Source organism: Mustela putorius, unplaced genomic scaffold (assembly GCF_011764305.1).
Source record: "Mustela putorius furo isolate JIRA1106 unplaced genomic scaffold, ASM1176430v1.1 tig00003962_pilon_pilon_pilon, whole genome shotgun sequence".
NCBI lineage: Eukaryota > Metazoa > Chordata > Mammalia > Carnivora > Mustelidae > Mustela > Mustela putorius.
The window spans coordinates 23,794,191-23,817,067 of record NW_025422106.1 but is presented as its reverse complement, the minus strand read 5'-3'; the positions used below and the strand labels follow the sequence as shown (position 1 = coordinate 23,817,067).

The 22,877-nt window shown below is 47.4% G+C and overlaps 1 protein-coding gene across 2 annotated transcripts; it reads left to right on the top strand.

Annotated features, from left to right (window-relative positions):
• Positions 1 to 595: 595 nt before the first annotated feature.
• Positions 596 to 9,144, top strand: TLCD2 (TLC domain containing 2). 2 transcript variants are annotated; one of them, XR_006603727.1, is made up of 4 exons: positions 596 to 778; positions 2,819 to 2,989; positions 7,321 to 7,403; positions 8,257 to 8,350. XR_006603727.1 is itself a non-coding variant. In XM_004746867.3 (4 exons), the coding sequence occupies exons 1-4, from the start codon at positions 6,936 to 6,938 to the stop codon at positions 8,707 to 8,709; spliced, it is 795 nt and encodes a 264-aa protein (XP_004746924.1). In that variant the 5' UTR covers positions 4,742 to 6,935; the 3' UTR covers positions 8,710 to 9,144. The 2 variants fall into 2 exon arrangements, 1 of the variants encoding a protein (XP_004746924.1); XM_004746867.3 differs by lacking the exons at positions 596 to 778; positions 2,819 to 2,989 and adding exons at positions 4,742 to 7,111; positions 7,622 to 7,704 and having other exon boundaries at positions 8,257 to 9,144.
• Positions 9,145 to 22,877: the final 13,733 nt, after the last annotated feature.

Genomic DNA, 22,877 nt, shown 5'->3' with positions numbered 1-22,877 from the left:
TGGGCAGTTTTCCTTCCCCAAAAGCCCTCAGGAGTCCTCATGCAATGGAAGAGCCTGCTAAGCGGAGGCTGATTTCCATCTTCAGTTCTACCCACTCCTGCTGCTTTGCCTGCTCCATCTTTCCCTAGGGAGCTATCGCCTCATGCGCAGAAGTCAGCGAATCCGTTTTGGGATAGTCTAAAAGAAACACTCACGGCTCCCCAGAGTGGGGGCTGTAGCCCTTTAAGGACTTCGCCGGGATGGATTCAGAAATGAGTTTAAAAATGCCAACTCACAGAGCGCGCTGGATTGTGGGAACGAGGTGTCAGACCGAGAACTACATTGACCAGTGTGCACCGCAAACACACACGCCTTTACTTCCTTCTGCTCTTTAGGACTCTGGTTTGACGTAGCGCTCCTCAAAGCGAGCGGCCTTAGGCGGAGGCCTCAGCCACACCCTTTCATGTATTGGCGAACTTGTGAGTTGGTGGGCGTGGTCTATCGCAGCTCCACCAGGCGAAGGGGTGGCCTCCTTGCCAATCAGAGCTAAGACGCCGGGAGAGGCGGGACCTGGACGAAGTGCTGGCGCCCCCGAGTGGGTGTGGTCACGCTGCCCAGCAGTGGGCGGTGATTGGCCCTGGGCGGTGCAATCGCAGCTTGTGCGTCACGACGCCGCCAGCTGATCGGAGACTGGAGCCGGTGTGTGCTGGGCGCTGGGAAGACACAGCGCCGCGGGCCGTGGGGAACGGACGCACTGATTTGCTCCCTTACCCTCAGCAACCCCCCCACCCAGCACCAGGTGGGTGTGAGCTGGGGCCCCGGCCGCACTGGAGGGAACCATGCTAACGGGGTAATAGGGGAAAGTAGGGTCCTAGTGGCCACACCCTGCCCTTCCGGGGGAGGGGTGAGGGGGCGGCGGGGGCTGGGAAGCTCTGGGGTGAGGGGGCCTGGACTGGCTGGAGTAGTTTGGCAGGAGGCTTAAAGAAAGAGTCCGGGACGACAGTCGTGGCGGAGGGTTTTGCAGAGTGGCTAGAAGGAAGACGAGGGGCTAGGGGGCTGGGGGCAGCTAACCTCGGCGCTCCCTGGTCAGAGGATACGAGAACTGGCTTCCCAGCTTGGGGAGGGTTTGGACCTGGCGGGTAGCGGAGAGGTAGTTTTCCTCTGCAGGCAGTCAGCTGATCAGGGCCAATTGAGCGCCCTGGCAGGGAAGGGGTCTCTGGGCGGGCCGGCCCCTCCTCTCGTTCCCTCCAGGGGATGTTATGTAAGGGGGGAGGGGAGAGGAGTAGGGGGCGGCGGTGCGGGGGCCTTATGCAACCCAAAGGTTAGGGTTTCACCGCGGTTGGTGGGGGAAGCGGGCTGGAGGAGGACCTGGAAACTCTAACCCCCCCCTCCCCAGCCTAACTGGCCGTCTTGGGCCCAGAGAAGGTCACCTCTGCACCTCCCCCCAGCATGTCCGGTTGTGGGGCCCCTAGCCCAGGCCTGGCCCTGACCGCCTGGGAAGCCGGCTGGCTGGGTGGGGCGCCTGGGTTAGTCATCACTGGGCTCCCTCTCTCCCCACCTCTCGGCCAACTCTTGGCCCCTCCCTATGGCCTCTCGCTAGGCTATCGCCCCCACCTCCCTCCGGCCCTAGTTCTCCAACTCATTTGGCCTGTCATCTTGGCTGTCAGACTGGGCTAGGGATTGTCAGGGTGCCAAAGGGTTGATGGAGCAGCTGGTCAGAGGGTCAGTGACCTGGGCCCACCCCACCCTGCAGCCAAGGGCACCTGCTTGGCACAGACTCTAAGCAGCCCTTGAGTCCTATGGGCTGAACAGAGCTGGCTCAGACAGAGGAGAGTGGGAAGGAGTTGGACTGGTCACCTGGGGGAAGGAAGATACCACAAAGTTCATGCCTCCCCAAGAGGGTTTTTGTAATTTGAAAACCTCCCACCCTCACTTTAATCTTTCTTACCCTCTGAGTATAGAAGTCTCAAGGCAAGATTGCCTTGGCTCCTGACACTGGCATGGGCCATGCCCTTGGACTGAGTGTCAGCACAGACCTGGCCTCCCCAGCTTTAGGCCCTCAAGCCTGCCACGCCCCCAGCCCCCTCCCTGGGCCATGCTGCAGGGCCCGGCTTTTCCTGCTGATTCATGCGTTGGAACTGTGGGGGCGGGGCTTGGAACTTGGAACAAAGTTCAGACATGGAGGGGCCGGCAGACAGCCTGGAATTCATACCAGATGTACCCGGAATGCGCAAGCGGAATGCCTGGCATTTAAGAGTCTTGGGGAAGCTGCCCATCCACCCTACCCATACCTCCCTCCCCTCCAGCCTTTGGTCCCCTGTCCTCTCCTCGCAGTCCCTGGAGCCTCTGCTGACCTTCCAAACTCTGGACCTCCCTTCCTCACTCTTTCCCAGATGTGGGCCCCCAGAACTCTTCCAGCTGAACTCCCTGGGAACAAGTCAGTTGGGCTGATCACCGAACTGACATTTCTGGACCTAAGGTACAACTTCTCACCTAGTACCTGAGCAACTGGTGCAGTGTGTCCAGGTTCTAAGACCAGCCCTCTCTGAATGCTGAAGAGGCTGGACCCTCCATGAATATATGGGGCAAGGAGAGGTGAGAGCAGACCTGAGTCTCTACAGCCTTTGGTTCTGGAAAGAGGCACAAGGAAGTATGTTTAGAACTGCCTCTTGCTTCTTACTGAAGTTAACCGCTCCTGCAGGCCCAGGTCAAAGCCAAGAACACTTTGTTACAAGGTTGAGCATCTGTTGGAGCTGGACTTTTGTTGGCCAGTGGGACAGTGTCCCTGTGACATGGCCCTGTTCAGATCCTTCCCATTTTGTCTTCCTTTTCCTTTTAGGAGCCTGTCCCTCCCACATCCTCACCTGGCTGAGCCGCAGTAGTTCTTCAGTGGCAAGCTTTATGTCCTGACCCAGCTAAAGCTGCCAGTTGAAGAACTGTTGCCCTCTGCCGCTGGCTTCAAGGAGGAGGAGGAAGAGGAGAAGGAGCTGCTTTCCCCTTCATCTGGAAGGTGACAGAGCTGGGGCTGGGAAGGTCCGAACAGTGGGAGTGATGATACCTTTTGGGAGAGGGAACCTGTTCAGTTGGAGAGCCTTCAGCCAGACTGGCCCAGCAAGAGAGAACAATTTTAGATTAGAGACCCTGGTTGGTTTGGGGAATAGATGGCTGTGACCAAGTAAGGTTAGTTGGTCTACACTGCTGTGACAAGAGGAAGATAACAGGAGCAAAGAAAATTGTCTGCCTCTTTACCCAGATGTCTTTCTTGGCCCTCCTTCTTTGTTTCCCTTTCTTTCCTACTGCCTTTCCAGGTGAGGTCCAAAGTAAATTTCTTCAGGGAAAAGGTCATACTGAAACTCCTATGTGAGTAGTCATCCCCATGGTCTTACCTTTCCCTCTATTTCCTTAGACTGGCCCAGACTCTAGATTTGGGAATAATCACCTATATGTGGGACCATTAGACATCTTGTCTCGGCTTCTTCACCTGTGAGATGGGGAATCACACAGTTGAGTGTGCAGGAGGGAATCAGAAGCCTACTTCTGTGAACTGCTCAGAGCCTGGGCTCTCCTCTCCCTATGGGTGGGAACAAAACAGCTTTCCATATAAGCTATTGCCCCTCCCCCCATCCCTGAACACCATGACCCAAGGAGGATGGGGGAGAGTTTAGAATGGGGGTGTAAGTTTATACCAGTGCAGGGGACCAGGAGGAGCTCATTCTTTCCATTGACATCCCACCATGCAAAGGTGGCCCCAGGCTTCCTCTGCCACCCAAAACAGGACTGCAGCCCCTGATAGGGTTCCAACTGCTGTTCTCTGTTTCTTCCCTCACTTTACCTTCCAGGATAGTTTGTGAGACTGCTCAGGCTTGTGCAGGCAGGAAATTCCCTCCAGGAACCAGGAGAGGTGAACTGTGGGATGTGATGCCCTTTGGAACATCAAGCAGTATAAGCCTACCACCCCCACCCCAGCTCCTGATGCAGTCTAACTCTTGGGGCTCAGTTCTGGTGTGGTTCAACCATGGCCCAGATGCCCTACCTGAAGGTGGCCAAATTCAGCGGCTACAGGGAGCTGTCCTGTCATGGGGCAGGAGGTGTGGAGATAGCAGGGTCCTAGTCTCCATTTATGAGAAACAGAGATTTAGGGGAGAGTAGATCATCGAATCCACCCTCCTGCAGTCTAAGCTGCAGGAGGTGTATGTAGGACTGCAGTGGAGGGTGTGGGTAGACTGAGTCCGTTCAGAGTCTGCAACAAAGATTGCTCTGTCCCTGGACATTGCTTCCATCCTTTCTTCCCCTCCCCGCCTCACTGGCCACAGTGTCTCCATCCAGCCCTGGTTCTAGGGCTCTGCCATCCTTACCCATCCTGATCCATCATGAAGTAAAAGTGAGGAAGAACAGCCTGTGAACACAGAGGCAGGCAGAAGACCAGTGAAGGACCAGGCCTAGAGAGCACAGGGCTCTGTCTGGGCACCCCTCAGAGGGGACCCATAAAGGACAGAAACACCCTAGGAGAAGGAAGGACAGCCAGCCTCCTTCAAGGACAAGCTCCCAGCCATCTGCCTCATTCACTATTTCTCTCCAGTGTACTTACTGCCTCCCTCAGAGATAGGAGACTGTATCACAGTGTCCTGTGGCTTCATTCTCCTACTTCTACCTCTTTACCTTGTAATTTTTTTTTTTAAGATTTTATTTATTTGACAGAGAGATCACAAGTAGACAGAGAGGCAGGCAGAGAGAGAGAGAGGGAAGCAGTCTCCCTGTTGAGCAGAGAGCCCGATGTGGGACTCGATCCCAGGACCCTGAGATTATGACCTGAGCCAAAGGCAGCGGCTTAACCCACTGAGCCACCCAGGCACCCCTACCTTGTAATTTTTATATAAAGTGGACTCAAGGAGCAAGAACTATCTGTGAAAGGACGTAAGTAGGAAATTCAGAGAAGAAATTCAAATGGATAAAACCATGAAAAACAATGTGTTTCATTAGTAATTAAAGAAAGACAAATATAGTCGAAAGCATTTTTCCCTCAGCAAACTATATTTAAAAAAAAAAAAAAAACAAGAACCAGCATTGGCAAAGAAATAAGAAAATAACACTCCTATACATTGCATGTAGCAGGGGCCAATTGGTACAGCCTTCCTGAATGTCAGGTTGGTGATAGGTCTCAAATACTCTAAAAGTTTCCATCGCCTTAGATCTAGTAATTCTATATTTGGGAATTTATCCTAAGAAAATAATTAAAGATTTAGTCACAAGATGCTCATCCGAGTATTGCAGTAGAGAAAATGAGAAGCAACTGTCTGATTGGGAATTCATTTCTTTTCTGCTGTAATAAAAATTTGCAATGGGGGATTCCTTAAGTAAATCATTGTATATCCATCCAGATGGTGGAGTACTGCGCAGCCATTAAAAGTCATGTAGAAGAACATTTGGAAAGAAAAATGCTCTTTGAATATTAAAAATTTATAAAAATAGTATTATGTGATCTCAATTTTGTTTTTTAAAAGATGGGTATATTCTTGTATACATAAAACATGAAAAACAAAATGTTAATAATAGTGGTTATCTTTGAACAGTGGAACAAAGTCATTGTAATTTTCCTCTTTGGCTTTTCTGTAACTTTAAAATATTCTATATTGAGTATGATTTTCATACAATAAAATTTAAAAGAATCAGTGTAATTTTTTTTAAAAAGCTTGGAGAGGTGGGTGGGGAGGAATTAAGGGGTGCCCCTGGCCCTTTGGACATAATGGGGTTTTGGTGGAGAAAGAGGGTTGTGAGAATGTGGAGAACTTCATTCTCCAGGAGTAGCTGCAATCTACCCTCTCCAGGTACGGGGAAACAGCTCTCTGAATTGCTGGCTCTTAGCCAGCTAAAGAGGTGTGGAGTGGAGTAAGGAAAACAGTGAAAACCTGTCACTCTCCAGGAGATGGAAGGGGGGAGGGTAGATTTTCCTCTCCAGGCAGAAAGGTTCTGGAATCCTATCAGTCTTTGTTATTCTCTGATGCTGCCCCAACCTTGAGGTGACCCTGCGTGACCTCTCCTTGGCGCCTCAAATTGGAAGAGAGAATTCCATTCACCTACCAAGCCCTGGGTGGGTGGTGGTGGTGGGGGGGTGCTTTTCAAGACTTCGGTGCTGAGTGGTTTCCTTTCGCCTACCCTTCCTAATAGCAGGTTTCCTCTGTAGAGCCCCCAAAAGTGGTTGGGGGGAGGAGTTCCAGTGGGTCGCTTCTCCAAAATGGGAGTTCTTGTTCCGTTCGAACGTACTGTGTAAGGGAACGGGACTGTTGGAATCATCGGGTTGTTAAGATGTGCTAAAGGTCTGGAAACCTCGGGAGGTGGAAAGGGTGGCTCCGAGGAAGTGAGGTGCCCCCACATTTGAGAAGGGGGTTGGTGCGGAGCAGGGCGGTGGCGATGTTTAAGCATTGGGAGTGGGTGTGCGCAGGCCTCTACCTTAAGGTCGGTGAGGATCCCGTGGGAAGAAGAACCAGCAGGTGAGAGGTTAGCGTGGGGAGAGGAGGTGAAAGATAACGGGGCGGGGCCTGTGGGAGTGTCAGGTGAGATTAGCGACCTATTTCTGGAGCTCGGAGGGGTTTGGGACACAGGGCATTGGGGGAAGATCTCTATCGACATGATGGGAGTCCTACGGAGCTCTCGGGCCAGGCTTGGCAGCCGGGAGCCCCCAACCCTCCATCCCCCGCTAGGGCTGGACGCAATCGGTGACTGTGGCTCCGGGGCGTGGCCCCACGGCTGCTCCAATCGCCACCTAGCCGAATGATGGGGGCGTGGTCAAGCCCTGGAAAAGTTACAGCGGATTCCAAAGCCGCGGTGGGCTGGGGAGGCCAAAGACCCATTCTTGTCCGGAAACCAGCTCACAGTCTCCGCAGCCGGCTTTGGAGGAGTCCCGCCTGAGAGTGCGGGGGTCCAAGGGACTGAACCGGACCTAGCCCGCCCGCCAGGCCATGGCGTCCTGGGGGCTCCTTGTGACCGGCGCCTCCTTCGCCGTCTTCCGGGGGCTGCATTGGACGCTGCAGCTGCTGCCCACGCCAGGATCTGCTGCCCAGGACAGTTGGAAGTGGCGGAACATCTGTGTCTCCCTGGTGCACAGCCTGCTCACAGGGGTCTGGGCGCTGCTTGGGTGCGGGGTATAGAGATTCGGGAGGCACCGGGATGAGGGTGAGGGGTGGAAAGCTGAGATTGAAAGACCCGGCGGGCACCTTCGAAATCCAACCGGAACCTCGAGAGTCTGACATGGCATGGGGGTGTGAATGGGTGAGTGAGGGTGCACAGAGGGAGAATGGGGTCTGAGTCTGCACGATGCTGACCACGGTCCCCCACCTCCTACAGGTTGTCGCTGTACCCTCAGATGGCTGCTGACCCCATTAACGGCCACCCATCCTGGGCCCTGGTGCTGGTGGCTGTGTCCGTGGGTGAGTCTGCAGGGAAGACTGGGCCGTTTTGTCGGGGAGCAATCTACCAATGATAATTCCAGGTCACTTTCCCCCTTTCCATAGAAGTCAAATATTTCTCGCAGCTTTGTTGAAGGAAACGAAAGACCTGGCAAAAGGAGGGGGTGAAGATTTCTCTCCAGTAGATACAACTACTTAGGGAACCCTAACGCCCCTCCCCCCTCATGCCACCCCCATAGGTTATTTCTTGGCTGATGGAGTTGACATGCTGTTGAATCAGACCTTGGGCCAGGCCTGGGAACTTCTCTGTCATCATTCAGTGGTGAGACTTAGGGAAAGGAGACACAGGAAGGGTGGTATGCTCAGTCTGGGGTCCCCGGTTTCTCTTCAGGTTTCTGTCCAATGACTTCCCAAAGTCTCTGACCCTTGTTGGTGCTTGATCTCCCCAACTTTGGCCTCATCTGCAGGGGAGAGGTTTGAGTGCTAGCCACAGCTGGAGTCTGAGCACTGCCTAAGTAGCTTCTATTCCCTCTGGTGTCCCATCTGATTGCAGAAATGTTGCGTCTGGAGCTTTTTTGACAAAGGGGAGTCCCAGTATAGGAAGAAGCCAGGGGGAATGAAAGCGCAGGATTGGAAGTTGTGGGGAGGGAGTTACTGCTGCTGCCCCAGGCGAGATAGCCTCTAGGCCAAGGCTACTTCCATTCTGTGGAAGGGTTATTTTAAGGCCCAACATAAGGGCAGCTATAAAGGGCAGGTTCTTGATAGGGTGCCACAAAACCCTTGTGAGCCCTTGTCTTAATAAGGCCTGGTTTGTTGGTACATGGTGAGCAGGAGATCATGGAAGGTCCTCTGACCTCTGACCCCTGTTCCCCAGGTTGTGAGCTGCCTCAGCACTGCCATTCTGTCCAACCAGTACGTGGGCCTCTGTGTGGTGTCTCTGCTCCTGGAGCTGAACTCTGTCTGCCTGCACCTACGGAAACTGCTGCTGCTTTCTCACCAGGCCGCATCCCTGGCCTTCAGCGTGGCCAGCTGGGCCACCCTGGCCACCCTGGCCCTCTTCCGCCTAGTGCCTCTGGGCTGGATGAGTCTGTGGCTAATCCGGCAGCAACACCAGGTTCCTCCCCCTCTGGTCATCCTTAGTGGAACTGGGTTGGTCACTGTGGGTGCCATAAGCATCACACTAGGCATACGTATTTTGGTCAATGATGTCCTGCGAGCTCGGCCCTGCCCACGCATCCTGGGGTACAAGGAAACTGGGGGCACAAGGAGATATCGTGATGGTGAGCTTGTTGCCAGGGACGATGCCACTCTCCTCCTGAAAGACTAGAGAGAGGCCTCAGGCTCCTCTTCTGCCAGGCCTGGGGCAGGTAGGGCCAGGACAGGGAGATCGTGGTCTACAGTGTCCAGTCCACTGTGGGGTAAGGACTGGGCTGAATTTTCAGTATCTCAGTCCCTCTTCCAAGTAACTCATACCCCTCCCCCATTCCTAGGATCTGAGAAGAAATGCTGATGTTCATGGATGGTGGGAAACTGGGCTATTGTTCAGTGAATTCCATCATCAAATGACTGCTTCTTCCAGCAAACTTCCTGGAGGTACAGCCAGTGCTGCCAATAAGGGGAAGAAGGAGGCATGAAGCTAAGTGAAACTGCCAATGACATCCTCCGCTTTTAGCACAGGAACAGGTGAAGGAAGGCAAGGTCTTTTTTTTTTTTTTTTTAAGAATTTTATTTATTTACTTGGCACAAAGAGAGAGAACACAAGCAGGGGGAGTGGTAGGCAGAGGGAGAGCAGCCCAACAGGGGGCCCAATCCCAGGACCCCAGGATCACAACCCCAGCTGAAGGCAGACGCTGAACCAACTGAGCCACCCAGGCGCCCCCAAAGGTGAGGTCTTATTAGGACCAGAGAGATCTGATGTGGAGGGGGTGGGTTCAGAGGGAAGAGAGACCTCACCTGTGACCAAATTCCAGGCAGCGGAGGAGGCCACAACAGGTGCTATCTGTAGCCAGTAGGGATGGACATACTAGTGGCCAAGAAACAGAAGAACTGGTCCACTACAGTCGCTGCTGATACTTCTGGTTCTTGAAGCCACACTACCGTGTTTGTACTTAACGTGAGTCCTACTGCCTTTTAAATTTTTAAAAAGCCCAGCATCTGCCTTTTAAATTTTCTTACTATCTTCTGACCTCTTCAAAGAAAATGCAGCTTCTTAAAGGAAGAGCATGGGACTAGGTCTGTCTTCTTAGGAAAGTACTGAAGTCCAGAGCCATTGCAGGGACTCAGACACCCATTCTGGGTGCCAAGTATAGCGTTTTCCAAGGCCTAGGCTTTCATGGAAGAATGAAGACAGGCAGAAGTAGACGAAGGGAGGCTTTCACTTGACTGCAGAGGGATTAAGGAATATCTAACTCTCTTCTAGGATTCATTTGCAAGCTCTCCCTCTCTTTTTTCCCCTGCCATTTGTTTTTTTTTTTTTTTTAAGAGGGGGATGAGAGAATCTTAAGCAGGCTCCATTTCACAAACCTAATAAGATCATGACCTGAGCTGAAACCAAGAGTCGTCTTCTTAACTGACTGAGCCACCCTGATGCCCCTAGGGTAGGTTCTTACCACCCAGTTCTCATTCTCTTATCGCATTTAAGAGACAGGAAAAAAAAATTTTAATTAAATTTAATTTTTTTTAAGATTTTATTTTTGTCTCTCTCTCTGCCTGCCTCTCCATCTACTTGTGATTTCTCTCTGTCAAATAAATAAATAAAATCTTTAAAAAAAAAAAGATTTTATTTTTGTTTATTTGACAGAGACATAGTGAGAGAGGGAACACAAGCCAAGGGAGTGGAAGAGTGAGAAGCAGGCTTCCCACTGAGCAGAGAGCCCTGGTACAGGGGCCCGAATCCAGGACCTTGGGATCATGACCTGAGCTGAAGGCAGACGCTTAATGAGTGAGCCACCCAGGCACCCCTTTAATTTTATTTTTAAGTAAACTCCACACCCAATGCCAGGCTGGATCTCACAACCCAGAGATCATGACGTGAGCCAAAATCAAGAGTCTGACACTTAACTGGCTGAGTCACCCAGGCGCCCCTCTCCACTACCACTTCTGCTGTCTGTCTTTCTTTTTTTCTTTCTCTTTTTTTTTTCTTTTAAAGATTTTATTTATTCACTTGACAGAGATCACAAGCAGGCAGAGAGAGAGGAAGGGAAGCAGCCTCCCCACTGAGCAGAGAGCCCGGTACAGGACCCAATCCCAGGACCCTGGGACCATGACCCGTGCCAAAGGCAGAGGCCTCAACCCACTGACCACCCAGGTGCCCCTCTTTCTTTCTTTTTAACTGTGGTGCAGAATCTCTCCTTTCTTTTTTTTTTTTTTTTTTTTTTTTAAAGATTTTATTTATTTATTTGACAGAGAGAAATCACAAGTAGTCGGAGAGGCAGGCAGAGAGAGAGAGAGGGAAGCAGGCTCCCCACTGAGCAGAGAGCCCGATGCGGGACTCGATCCCAGGACCCTGAGATCATGACCTGAGCCGAAGGCAGCGGCTTAACCCACTGAGCCACCCAGGCGCCCGAATCTCTCCTTTCTTCAGGCAGAACAGCCAGGTTATAGGAAGTGTAAAGAAGATTAAGATTGCTATTCTACTAAACAAAAGATAGAAAGAGATAACCCCTAATTGTCCACAGAAAAGATACATGAGCAAAAACAAGAGACAGGAAGATGAAAACAAAAAAATCCTGGCCAAAAGCTGAGCTAGAGAAAGACAAAAGGGATGATAGAAATAGACACACAAGGAGTGGCCACGTGGCTCAGTGGGTTAAAGCCTGGGCCTTCTGTTCAGATCATGATCCCAGGGTCCTGGGATCCAGCCCCGCATCAGGCTCTCTGCTCAGCAGCGAACCTGCTTCCCTTCCTCTCTCTCTGCCTGCCTCTCTGCCTACTTGTGATCTCTGTCTGTCAAATAAATAAATTTTTAAAAAATCTTTAGGGGCACCTGGGTGGCTCAGTGGGTTAAAGCCTCTGCCTTCGGCTCAGGTCATGGTCCCAGGGTCATTGGATCGAGTCCTGTGTCAGGCTCTCTGCTCAGCGGGGAGCCTGCTTCCCTTCCTCTCTCTGCCTGCCTCTCTGCCTACTTGTGATCTCTGTCTGTCAAATAAATAAATAAAAATCTTATTAAAAATAAATAAAAAATCTTTAGAAATAGACACACATAAATTGAGGGACAGATTGAAAGAAAGAGAAGGATCACCTGTATCGAAGAGACAGATGTGAAGAGAGACAGAGAGCAAGACAGGGAATCCTTGGCAGAAATGTGAAGAAAGTGTCATGGATGCCAACAGGAACCAAAGTTATGGAACTGATAAAATGGTCATAAACATTAGTATATAGTCTTCAGTATAGAAAAATATAGTATAGAATATATTACATTTATTCTATATTGATTATTCAATATAGAATAACCAGTACAGAAAAATAGAAAAAAAAAAGCTGAACGGAAGGGACCCCAAGGATACAAGGCACAGATGGTCTAGACAACGAAACAGAGTGACAAGGAGGAACAACTAGACTCAGGAGAGATAGAGGTAAGAGAGGCATTTAGAAAGATTGGCAGAGCAAGAGAGAGGGGGGAAATAGAGATGAGGGGAGTTAGTCAGGGGAGCTGAGAAGCAGAACAGAAGGTGGAGGAGGCACTCAAAAGGAAGATTCACTGGCAGAAAAAGAAAGTAGGAAATATGTTGAGTTGGAGACAGGCAGAAAGACAAAGGACAAACAGCTACAGTGCAAAACACAAAGACAGCCTGACAGGAACTGATAGGCAGAGACTGGTAGGAAGATGAAGAGAAGTCAGAATCAGGGATATAAATTGAGATGGAAGAATGGGCAAAGGGACTGAGAACCACAGAGAGGGAAAGAAGAGGTGGGGGGGGGGTTTGGTGACAACTGATTAAATAAACATCCAAAGGAAGAGGACACCGGACTGGCTCAGTTGATAGAGCATGTGTGATCTCAGGGTTGTGAGTTTGAGCCCCATGTTGGGTATAGAGATTACATTAAAAAGATAAAATCTTGGGGCATCTGGATGGCTCAGTGGGTTAAAGCCTCTGTCTTCGGCTCGGGTCATGATCTCAGGGTCCTGGGATCAAGCCCCACATCGGCCTCTCTGCTAAGCGGGAGCCTGCTTCCTCCTCTCACTTGCCTACTTGTGATCTCTCTCTCTCTGTCAAATAAATAAAATCTTTAAAAAAATTTAAAAAGATAAAATCTAAAAAAAAAGAAGAAGAAGAAGAAACACAACACCAAACAGACAGACAAAACAAAAACATCCAAAGGAAGGAACAAGGAAGAGGAGGAAATAGATGAAGAGAAGAAGAAAGAAAGCCTAGACAAAAAATAAGGAGGGATTGTGATAGATGCCCATCAGAGTCATTAAAGCACAAAGAGAAGAATAACAAATAGAGACAGGAGAAATTGCCACAGCCAGAAGCAGATACAGACAGAAAATAAGAGCAGAGATACTTCATGTAATCACATAAGAGCCAGAGAGGCAAATGTATAAAAGGTGACGTAGAGAAATAGTAGAATTCTATCAAACTGTATGTGTCCTTCATAGAAGTAGCATCTTCAAAACTCAATCTGCCATCTTCACTGAATGTCTGGATTAACAAAAACAATGTCCTGAGTTTTCAAAGACAAAGAAATGTGTCAAACCCATGGCAGGAATCTGTTCCCTAAGTATGTGTTGAGGTCAGTATTGATTCATTCTAAGCCCTCCATGTTTTCTTTTACCACTATCATAAATTCATGGTTCCAGTGAGTACCCCTCCAGGTAATAGTTGATAGTATCTATGAGATCTATCAAGACCTTGACCGCTATGGAAATATGGCTGTTTCTGTGGGTTAACTAGTCAACCTTGTACAGGAAGGGTGAGATTAGCTACTCATGGGGGTAGGACATGAAGGAATATCTGAACAATTGGGGGTCACACAAATTTTCGTCATGGTGACCCAGCGAAACTTCAGGAAGGCAGGATGGCATTATGATTATAACTGATTAAGTAGATTTCTCATCAAGTAGACCAGTTATAGATGGTGTGGACCAGATACAAATGATGGGTCCTTCAGAAGCATGGTCATTTGGGTCCCTAGAAAAGAGAAGCTCAAACATGCAGAGGTTGGCAAATGTTATATTCGGTACAATGAGTTGGGCCACTCTGGCAGTGATCTGTCAGACCTCATCATGGCCTAGTGAAGTGGTCCTCAAGACTGACTCCATGCCACCAAGCTACTGGCTGATGAATTATTTGTCTTCTGGCACAAGGGAGTGGCTCGCTTGGATGGGGGACATTGGTATTATATGGTCTCAAACCACTATCCTGATCATAAATTAATAAATTGCTATGTAAATAATTGCATCAGGCTTTTGTGATATGTGGTCTCTTTGAGTCACTTCTTCTTGGCTCTAATGGTCCGATTTATAATGAAATACTGGATTATGGAAGCTTTTCTTGGGAAGGTCTCCTCTAGGCACCAACTTTTTGATCTACAAAGCCCTCAAGTGTTTGAAGATCCTCCACTATGAAAAAGCAAACCCAGTTTATTCAGTAGAATGGGCTTAGAGCAAGCCAATGCATTCAGACAATTTAGAGTGATTTTCAATGCCAAGGTTTGAAACCCAAATTTTCTTTTAGCCAAATTAATCATGAGTTAATAAGAAAATTAATTAAACAGAAATCTCCATAACTGAATTGTCAAGGCTTTATCTTACATAAAATCTGGATTTGTCAGGCTGAAAATGAGCCATCACTTAGCAGGAAAGTACATAAGGGAAACTATTCTTTAAAGAACTGCTCTTGTATTGAAATGAAATGTCTGCTTGGGATCACTAACTTAAAGTCACAGCACCCCAAGCTGAACATTTATTGTGCATCTCCACATGTCAGTTATCTTTTATGCTTCATCCTGCTTAACCCCACTGGATAGAGACTAATCCCATTATTTAGATGAGAAAACTGAGGCTCAGAGAGGTTAATTTGCTCAGGTTTACCCAGATAGTTAGTGACAGAATCTACACTCTAACCCATTTTTTCCCCATTATATCACCTGCTATTTTTGCCTGCCTAGCACAGTAAGAGATTTTCCTTTGAAAACCACACCTCTCTTGCTCCCCTGTCCATGGGCATATGCCAATCATGCCATCAAAACACCCAACCATGCCAATCAAAACACCATATCCTCTTTTCCTAAAATGAGTTCATGACAGAGAAGCAGAGTTCTGAGCCTCAGCACCTTGAGCTGCTCGAAATTTTGGCTAAGATACACTAGGTGTGCTAACATTGCTAAGCCAGTAGGATGCAAGAGAGCTTCCCTGAGCATGAAGCCATGACAGAAAGAGGAGGAAGAGATGAAAATTTCTATCATCAGTTGAGTATCTAGATCAAACTCTGCCTGAAGCCAGAACTTCCCTGGAATTTCAGTTACACAAGTCAAAAAACTTTTGATTTGCTTACGTGAGTATGGGTTCAGTTTGTTTCCCCCTGTAACCATTAGTCTTTGTTAATAACATCACCTTCAAAACTATCCATTCTTTTTTTTTTAAAAAAAGATTTTATTTAATGACAGAGAGAAAGTACAAGCAAGGGGAGTGGGAGAGGAAGAAGCAGGCTTCCCACTGAACAGGGAGCCCAATGTAAGGCTCGATCCCAAGATCCTGGGATCATGACCTGAGCAGAAGGCAGCTGCTTAACGACTGAGCCACCTAGGTGCCCTGAGACTATCCAGTCTTATTATTTCCTTTGGCAAAAAATTGAAACCTAGAAAAGTTAAGTGACTTATCCAAGCACACCCATCTAGTTTGTGGCATGGTCAGAATTAGAATCCAGGTCTTTGCTTTGGCTCAGGACTCCTTCTTCTATACTATATTGGCTCTTTCTTTATAAAAAGGCTGAGAAGTGGAGAAACTTCAAAGTGGAAAGATAGGAGCCACCTGACAACTGCAGATCAATCAAGTCAGATAAATTGCCTCTGAAGTGGTATTTCTAAGTCAGGATGCTTCATTTTGAAAGCCAGACACAGTCACCAAGTATTGATTTCGATGCTTTTCAGGAATATAGTAACTGCAGGGCAGAGGTCCATTTCAGCTTTCCCCTGCAAACGAGAGTACCACTGAACTCCATGTTGTGAGCAAATTCTTTTCCTGCCTCTAACCTGGTGGGAAACAAACCTTCACTTGCCACATCTCCTGCAGGAACTAAACACAGTAGCGATTCTCAGACCTAGAGAGCTCTCGCAACTGAAGGAAGGATGTAAACCCAGTGGCCTTTAGGAGTAGAAGAACGGGAGTTCCTTTTGTGTTGTGCAATGTGGGGGTCCCTGCAAAGGGCTCCCTGCCGACCGCCCAACTCCAAAACCACTCTGGGGTCGTGTCTGACATTCCAGGGATAGGAAATAATTTCTTGGGCTTAAGCTTTGTCCTCCTCACTCTGGCCTGCCTGCCTGTGTCCTTGAAAGGACTCCTTTGCCTCTTTGAACTTCACTGGTTGGCTTAGTTAATCCTGGGCTGAGAGATTAGCACAATGTTTGCCCCAGAACGCAGGTCAGGGCATGGCTAGGGGAGGATGGAGAAGCCTGAAGAACTGTAACGCCACAACGTCCTGCTGTCACACTGGCCTAGAACAGCGCTGCTAGGAGCACCTGGGTGGCCCAGTTGGTAAAGCATCTGCCTTCAGTTCAGATTTTGATCCCGGGGTCCTGGGATCCAGCCCTGCATCGGGTTTCCTGCTCAGTGGAGATCCTGCTTCTTCCTCTCCCACTGCTGCTCCCCCTGCTTGTGTTCGCTCTCTCTCTGTCAAATAAATAAATAAAATCTTAAAACAAACAAACAAGTATTTGTAAAGTATTTATACTATTGAGTAAACAGGCCAGATGCCTGGCTACAAGAAACCTGGAACCAGGATTTTGTTAAGGTGGGAAATTGGAAAAGGAAGAGTCATTCGGAGGAGGGAAACCAAAGGTAAGAAGTGTACAAATGGGTCATCCACAGACTGAGAATGAAAAACCTCTTTTTTTTTTTTAAGATTTTATTTATTTATTTGACAGGCAGAGATCACAAGTAGGCAGAGAGGCAGGCAGAGAGAGAGAGGGAAGCAGGCTCCCTGCCAAGCAGAGAGTCCCATGCGGGGCTCAATCCCAGGACCCTGAGATCATGACCTGAGCCCAAGATAGAGGCTTTAACCCACTGAGCCACCCAGGCGCCCTGAACAACCTCATTGATGGGATTGTTGCATTCTGACATCCAATGACTTGTCCAGAAGCTAACTCAGGTACTTTCTTCCCAGACCTGTAGCCTTTCAGCATTTTCCTGGTCTGTGCATGGCACTGCCATCAGCTCACTGTGTGAGTCAGGGATTTAAGAATCCTTATCAAGCGTGTCATCCCACCTCCTATCCCATATTCACATATCTGATTAACTAATCCCCCAGTCTGTTATAGATTCTACATCCATTCGTTCCTTTCTATCTCTGCTTTCCCACCCTGGTCAAAGTCACTGTTATCTATAGCCTGAGTGACATCATGATGAGTCCGTAACTATTCTCCATGTAGCAGCCACTCGGTGATTGTTAAAAGGCATATCTGATCATGTCATTCCCCTGCTTGATACCAACCAGACGCTTCTTTCTACAATAAAAGCATGACTCAGGTTATGACCTGTAGTGTTCTGCATGATCTCCCCTTATCTACTCTCCAGACTTGTGGCACTGTGTGCTTCACTGTTTCACTCTCTCTTTCTCAGGACCTTGCACAGGCAATGGCCAATGCCTGGTAGTCTTCCCATTACCCACTGCTCCCATCTTTTTGGCTCCCCTCCCCCAGCCCACACCCTGCATCTTATATACTTTCACTTTTCTTTTCTTTTTTCTTTTCTTTTTTTTGTATTCTTACTTTTCAGTGATCATTTCTTTTTTTTTTTTTTAAGATATTATATATTTATTTGACAGAGACACAGCGAGAGAGGGAACACAAATAGGGGGAGTGAGAGAGGGAGAAGCAGGCTTCCTGCAGAGCAGGGAGCCCGATGAGGTGCTCGATCCCAGGACCCTGGAATCATGACCTGAGCTGAAGGCAGACGCTTAACGACTGAGCCACCCAGGCACCCCTCCTTTATTTATTTTTTTTTAAGAATTTTTATTTATTTGAGAGAGGGAGAGAACAAGAGTAGGGTGGGAGGAGGAGCAGAGGGAGTGGGACAAGCAGACTCCACACTAAGCACAGAGCCCAACATGGGGCTCTATCTTACTACCCTGAGATTATTAATGACTAGAGAGGAAACCAAGAGTCAGATGCTTAACCAACTGAGCCACCCCGGTACCTCTCAGTGTTCATTCCCAACATGTCTTTTCCCAAAGAAATGCCTATGACTCTCCCTCTATAATTAGGCCAAATCTCTCTGTACTTTTCACTGGAAGTATTTATTGCAAGTTTAATTAAAGAACCAATTATGCGCATTTGAGGAAAGCCTCTAATATGGTATATGTAGTAAAAGAAAAACGGGAAAACACTCAGAAAACAGAGACTATGCATGGAGAATAAAACTTCAGAAAAGCTCTTATTGTTTTCCTGAGAGAGACGAGAGAATATATTGTAACCATGAAATAAGAACTAGAAAAAAAAAAAAAAAGGCACTCAGAGAAAACCAAAAAGAGTACTTTGAAAGTTGAACAAATCTCCCAGAATTAGGAGAGAAAAGATGAGACAATCATGGGACCAGTCTGGGAGACCCAACATCAGAATAGTGGGAAGAGGTGCCTGGCAGGTTGAATCAATAGAGCATGCTGCTTTTGATCTCAGGGTTGTGAGTTCAAGCCCCATGTTGGGGGATAGAGTCTATTTTAAAAAATAATAATGGTAGGGGCCCCTGGGTGGCTCAGTCTGTTAAGCGTCTGCCTTCTGCTCAGGTCATGATCCCAGGGTCCTGGGATCAAGCCCCTCATTGGGCTCCCTGCTTGCAGGGAGTCTGGGGAATCTGCTTTTCTCAAATAAATAAATAAAATCTTTTTTATTTTTTTTATTTTTTTAAAAGATTATTTATTTATTTATTTGAGAAAGAGAGTGAGAGAGAGAGAGGATGAGAGGGGAGAAGGTCAGAGGGAGAAGCAGACTCCCCATGGAGCTGGGAGCCCAATGTGGGACTCGATCCCGGGACTCCGGGATCATGACCTGAGCCGAAGGCAGTCGCTTAACCAACTGAGCCACCCAGGTGCCCCCCTAAAATCTTTTTTAAAAAATAAAAAATAATAATGGGAGTCCCAGAAAGAGAGAACAGAGGGGGGAAAAGGAGAAAGAAAATCATTAGTGAAGTAATGAAAGACAACTCCTCAAAACCAAAGAACATGAGTTGCAGTTACTACATATTGAGGGCTCTGTGGAATGCCCAGACCAGTTAAAGAAAATAGATTTACATCAAGCAACATCATAGGTAAATTTCAGGACATTTAGATTAATGTTCTAGAGGAGACGGAAAGTTACATACAAACACAAGGAATAAATACAACTTTGGACTTTTAACAGCATCCTGGAAGCTGAAAGGTAATGGAGTAATGTCACCAAAAATTTGAAGGGAAATTATTTCAAACTAGAATTTCATACCCAGCCAAATTACCAATCAAGTGTGAGCATTGGTCCCCCAAATTTATTTTCCATGCACCCTTCTCAGAAAGCTACTAGAAGATACACTCCACCAAAAAAGGCGGGGGGAGTTAAAGAAGAAAGAGGAGTACACAGATGGAGAAAACTGGGGAATCAAGATAAAAGGGAAGAAAGGACTTTCCAGGATGATGTTGAATGGGTATCCTAGGAAGAGAGCTGCGCAATAAACAAGCAGAGAGGGGAGCTGGTATCTATAGAGGTCATAAAGCTCTGAAAGTTTCCTTTTTGGGAAAGGTGAAACTGACCGGCTGCCTTATATGTCTGTATATTTGAGAAAAGATATAAAAACTAATGAGGAGCCAGGGGAGTAATTGCCAAAGGATTTATAGAAAACTGAGCAGATGCATCTGTTAACTATAGATAAAATGAACAGTTGCTTAGGAAAGGAAACCTAATCGTAGTTTACTACATGAGTGAGCCACAAATCTGTGCCTACTGTTTGTATAGATAGGCATAATATAGATTTTTAAAATATGGTTTTGTTTTTTGGTTTGTTTGTTTTTTTTTACATTAAAACCTCATATAGGGGTGCCTGGGTGGCTCAGTGAGTTAAAGCCTCTGCCTTCAAATCAGGTCATGATCCCAGAGTCCTGGGATGGAGCCCTGCATCAGGATCTCTGCTCTGTGGGGAGCCTGCTTCCTCCTCTCTCTCTCTCTGCCTGCCTCTCTGCCTACTTGTGATCTCTGTCTGTCAAATAAATAAATAAAATCTTTAAAAAAACCCTCACGTAAATTACTGATGATAGACACACAAATGGCAGGTGGAAGTGAGTTCGCTAAACAGGGGGACAGGAGAGGCAGTGACTTAGGGGGAAGGTTCAGGCAAATTGCAGATTCACCTCTATAGCCTGGATCCTTAGCAAGAAGGAAATGTCTGCCCAGGAGGTGGGGCTTGGCACAGCCCTCTGTACCCAAGAAGTCAGGAAATAATGAATATGTCAGAGGCTGGGCACCCAACATTGCTGTGTCCTCCCACATGGAGTGGGGAGAGGACCTGGGGTTGTGGCTTCTAGAGCCAGACTGCTTGGATTACAATCCCAGACCTGCCACTTATTAGCTATGTGGACTTGGGCAAATTACTAGATTTTTCTGCCCCCTAGTATCCTCCTCTGTGCAATGGAATGACAGTAATAGGATTATCATAAGAATTAAATTAACATGTGCAAAGTGCTTAGAAAAGTGCCTAATACAGAGTATAAGGGCTAGCTATTGTTATTGCATGCACAATTACATAAACATTGCTTATAAATGTTGCCAAAATTATAAACTAACCAGATGGGGAGAATGGGGTAGTGGGAAGGATATACATATATTTGGGAGGCTAGGGGGAGAATTGGATCTCCACTTTCTGTGGTGGGAAGTAAGTAAATCTCTGAAAGCAAAAAGTCAACCATAGCAATACAGAGGGCCCTGGCTGGCTAAATTGATAGAGCACGTGACTTTTAATCTCAGGGTCCTGAGTTCAAGCTCTGTGTTGGGTGTTGAGCCTACTTAAAAAAAAAAGTAGCATTACACTCTTAGTTGGAGATATGAAAATAAACGCTACAATGATCAGCTAAAATTGGTGAAAGTAGTTTTCTTTGGAGAGGGAGAAATCGGAGGAGGAACATTAGGCAGCTGTTCTTTGTAACAAATTCTATGAGACTATATAACTTTGTAACAACTGAAACTAAAAACATTAACTGTATAACTAGCTATTTAATAACCCCATCTAGAATGCAAACTCCCCGTAGGGATAGCCTTGATCTGACTGGCTGTCTTCTGTATCCCAGCACCCTGGCACAGCCAGCACCTGGCGGTGTGTGTTAAACTTTTGTAGAAATAAACTTTCAGGGGTGCCTGGTGGCTCATCCTTGGATCAAGCCCCACATCCGGTTCCCAACCCTGCAGAGGGTCTGTTTCTCCCTCTTCCACTCTCTTTGCTTGTGTTCCCTCTCTAACTGTCGCTGTCTCTGTCAAATAAATAAATAAATAAATAAATAAATCTTAAAGAAAGACATCTTTAAGGGCATGTATGCTTTGAAAAGACTTACTGTGTTGTATAGGACTTTGGAAACATAATTTCTGATGCCTCTGCCAGTTCTATGATTCTTTTTTAAGATTTTTTAAAAAGATTTTTTTAATTTGTTTTGAGAGAGAGAAAGCATGAGCATGTAAGAAGGGGCAGAGAGAGAAGGAGAGAGAACCTCCAGCAGACTCTCTGCTGAGCCTGGAGTCTGCGGCTCCTTGATCTCATGACCTGAGATCATGACCTGAGCTGAAACCAAGAGTCTACGAAGCTCAACTGTCTGAGCCACCCAAGTGCCCCTCCGCCACTTCAATGATTCTAATCTACCTTCCTCCTTATCTCAGTTTCTCTTAACCCTCTTGCTACAGTCCAAATTCTTGTTTCTTTTTTAATGCCTAAATTTTCAAATGAATGGTTGATTCCCATTGTTTTCATTGTTTTATGAACCTCCTTGGCAACCAGGAAACTTACCGTCCCATTATTTCTCTGAAACTGCTCTCCTCGGCCAGATAATTCTTTTTTGGCAAGATCTTGTCCTTTCCCAGTCTTCCTCTACTTCTTGCATCATCTAACACGGTAGAGGACTTCCTTCTCATGAAGCTCTTCCTTCCTATGGGCCTCTCCCAACCTTTCCAGCTATTACTTCACTGGCTTTTTCCGGCATCCTTCTGTTCCAGGCTGTGTCTCCAAGGCTTCCTCATCTGTCTTTCTGTCACTCTTTTTATAGCTTTAGCATCAGCTTTGGTCTGTTGATTGAATATCTAGCCTGAGCTCCCAGACTCAAAACTTGTGTATTTCTAGCCAGAAGAGTCCTTCATTTATTTTTTTATTTTTTTTTTTTAAAGATTTTATTTATTTATTTGACAGAGAGAAATCACAAGTAGATGGAGAAACAGGCAGAGAGAGAGAGAGGGAAGCAGGCTCTCTGCCGAGCAGAGAGCCCGATGCGGGACCCGATCCCAGGACCCTGAGATCATGACCTGAGCCGAAGGCAGCGGCTTAAACCACTGAGCCACCCAGGCGCCCCGAGTCCTTCATTTATATAACCCACAAACACCTCCAATTCCAGGTTGTTGTTTTTTTTTTTTTCTAAGATTTTATTTATTTATTTGACAGACAGAGATCACAAGTAGGCAGAGAGGCAGGCAGAGAGAGAGGAGGAAGCAGGCTCCCCGCTGAGCAGAGAACCCGATGCGGGGCTCCATCCCAGGACCCTGGGATCATGACCTGAGCTGAAGGCAGAGGCTTTAACCCACTGAGCCACCCAGGCGCCCCCAGGTTTTTTTTTTTTTAAGATTTAATTTACATATTTGAAAGAGAGAGAGCGAGCACAAAGAGAACATGAGTGGAGGGGAGGGGCCAAGGGAGAGGGAAAAGCAGACTCCCTGCTCAGCAGGGAGCCCTACCCAGGGCTCAATCCCAGGACCCTGAGATTACAGCCTGAGCCGAACACAGATGCCCAACTGACTGAGCCATCCTGGCATCCATCAAGTCCAGTTTTAAACTCCATAAACAATAAGGAGACTGTCTTGGTTGTAATGAATGGTCCATAATATGGCAGGTAATATTTTCTGTTCAAATCTGTTCTCAGCTTTGTCTTCATCAGATTAACTCACACTATCTTTGACCAGTTAAGGGATTTTAAGAGAAGTTCTTAACTCTTTAAGTCTTAAAGTTTCTTCATTTATAAGTTATTCCACTTACAAAAACGTTTTCCAGCTTTAAAAGAAAAAGCTTGGGGGACACCTGGGTGGCTCAGTTGGTTGGGCAGCTGCCTTCGGCTCAGGTCACGA

Coding starts and splice junctions, on each gene's coding strand:
- TLCD2 (XM_004746867.3), top strand. CDS start 6,936: ATGGCGTCCTGGGGGCTCCTTGTGACCGGCGCCTCCTTCGCCGTCTTC. Junction 7,112..7,320: donor GGGGTCTGGGCGCTGCTTGG/GTGCGGGGTATA, acceptor CACCTCCTACAG/GTTGTCGCTGTACCCTCAGA. Junction 7,705..8,256: donor TTCTCTGTCATCATTCAGTG/GTGAGACTTAGG, acceptor CCTGTTCCCCAG/GTTGTGAGCTGCCTCAGCAC.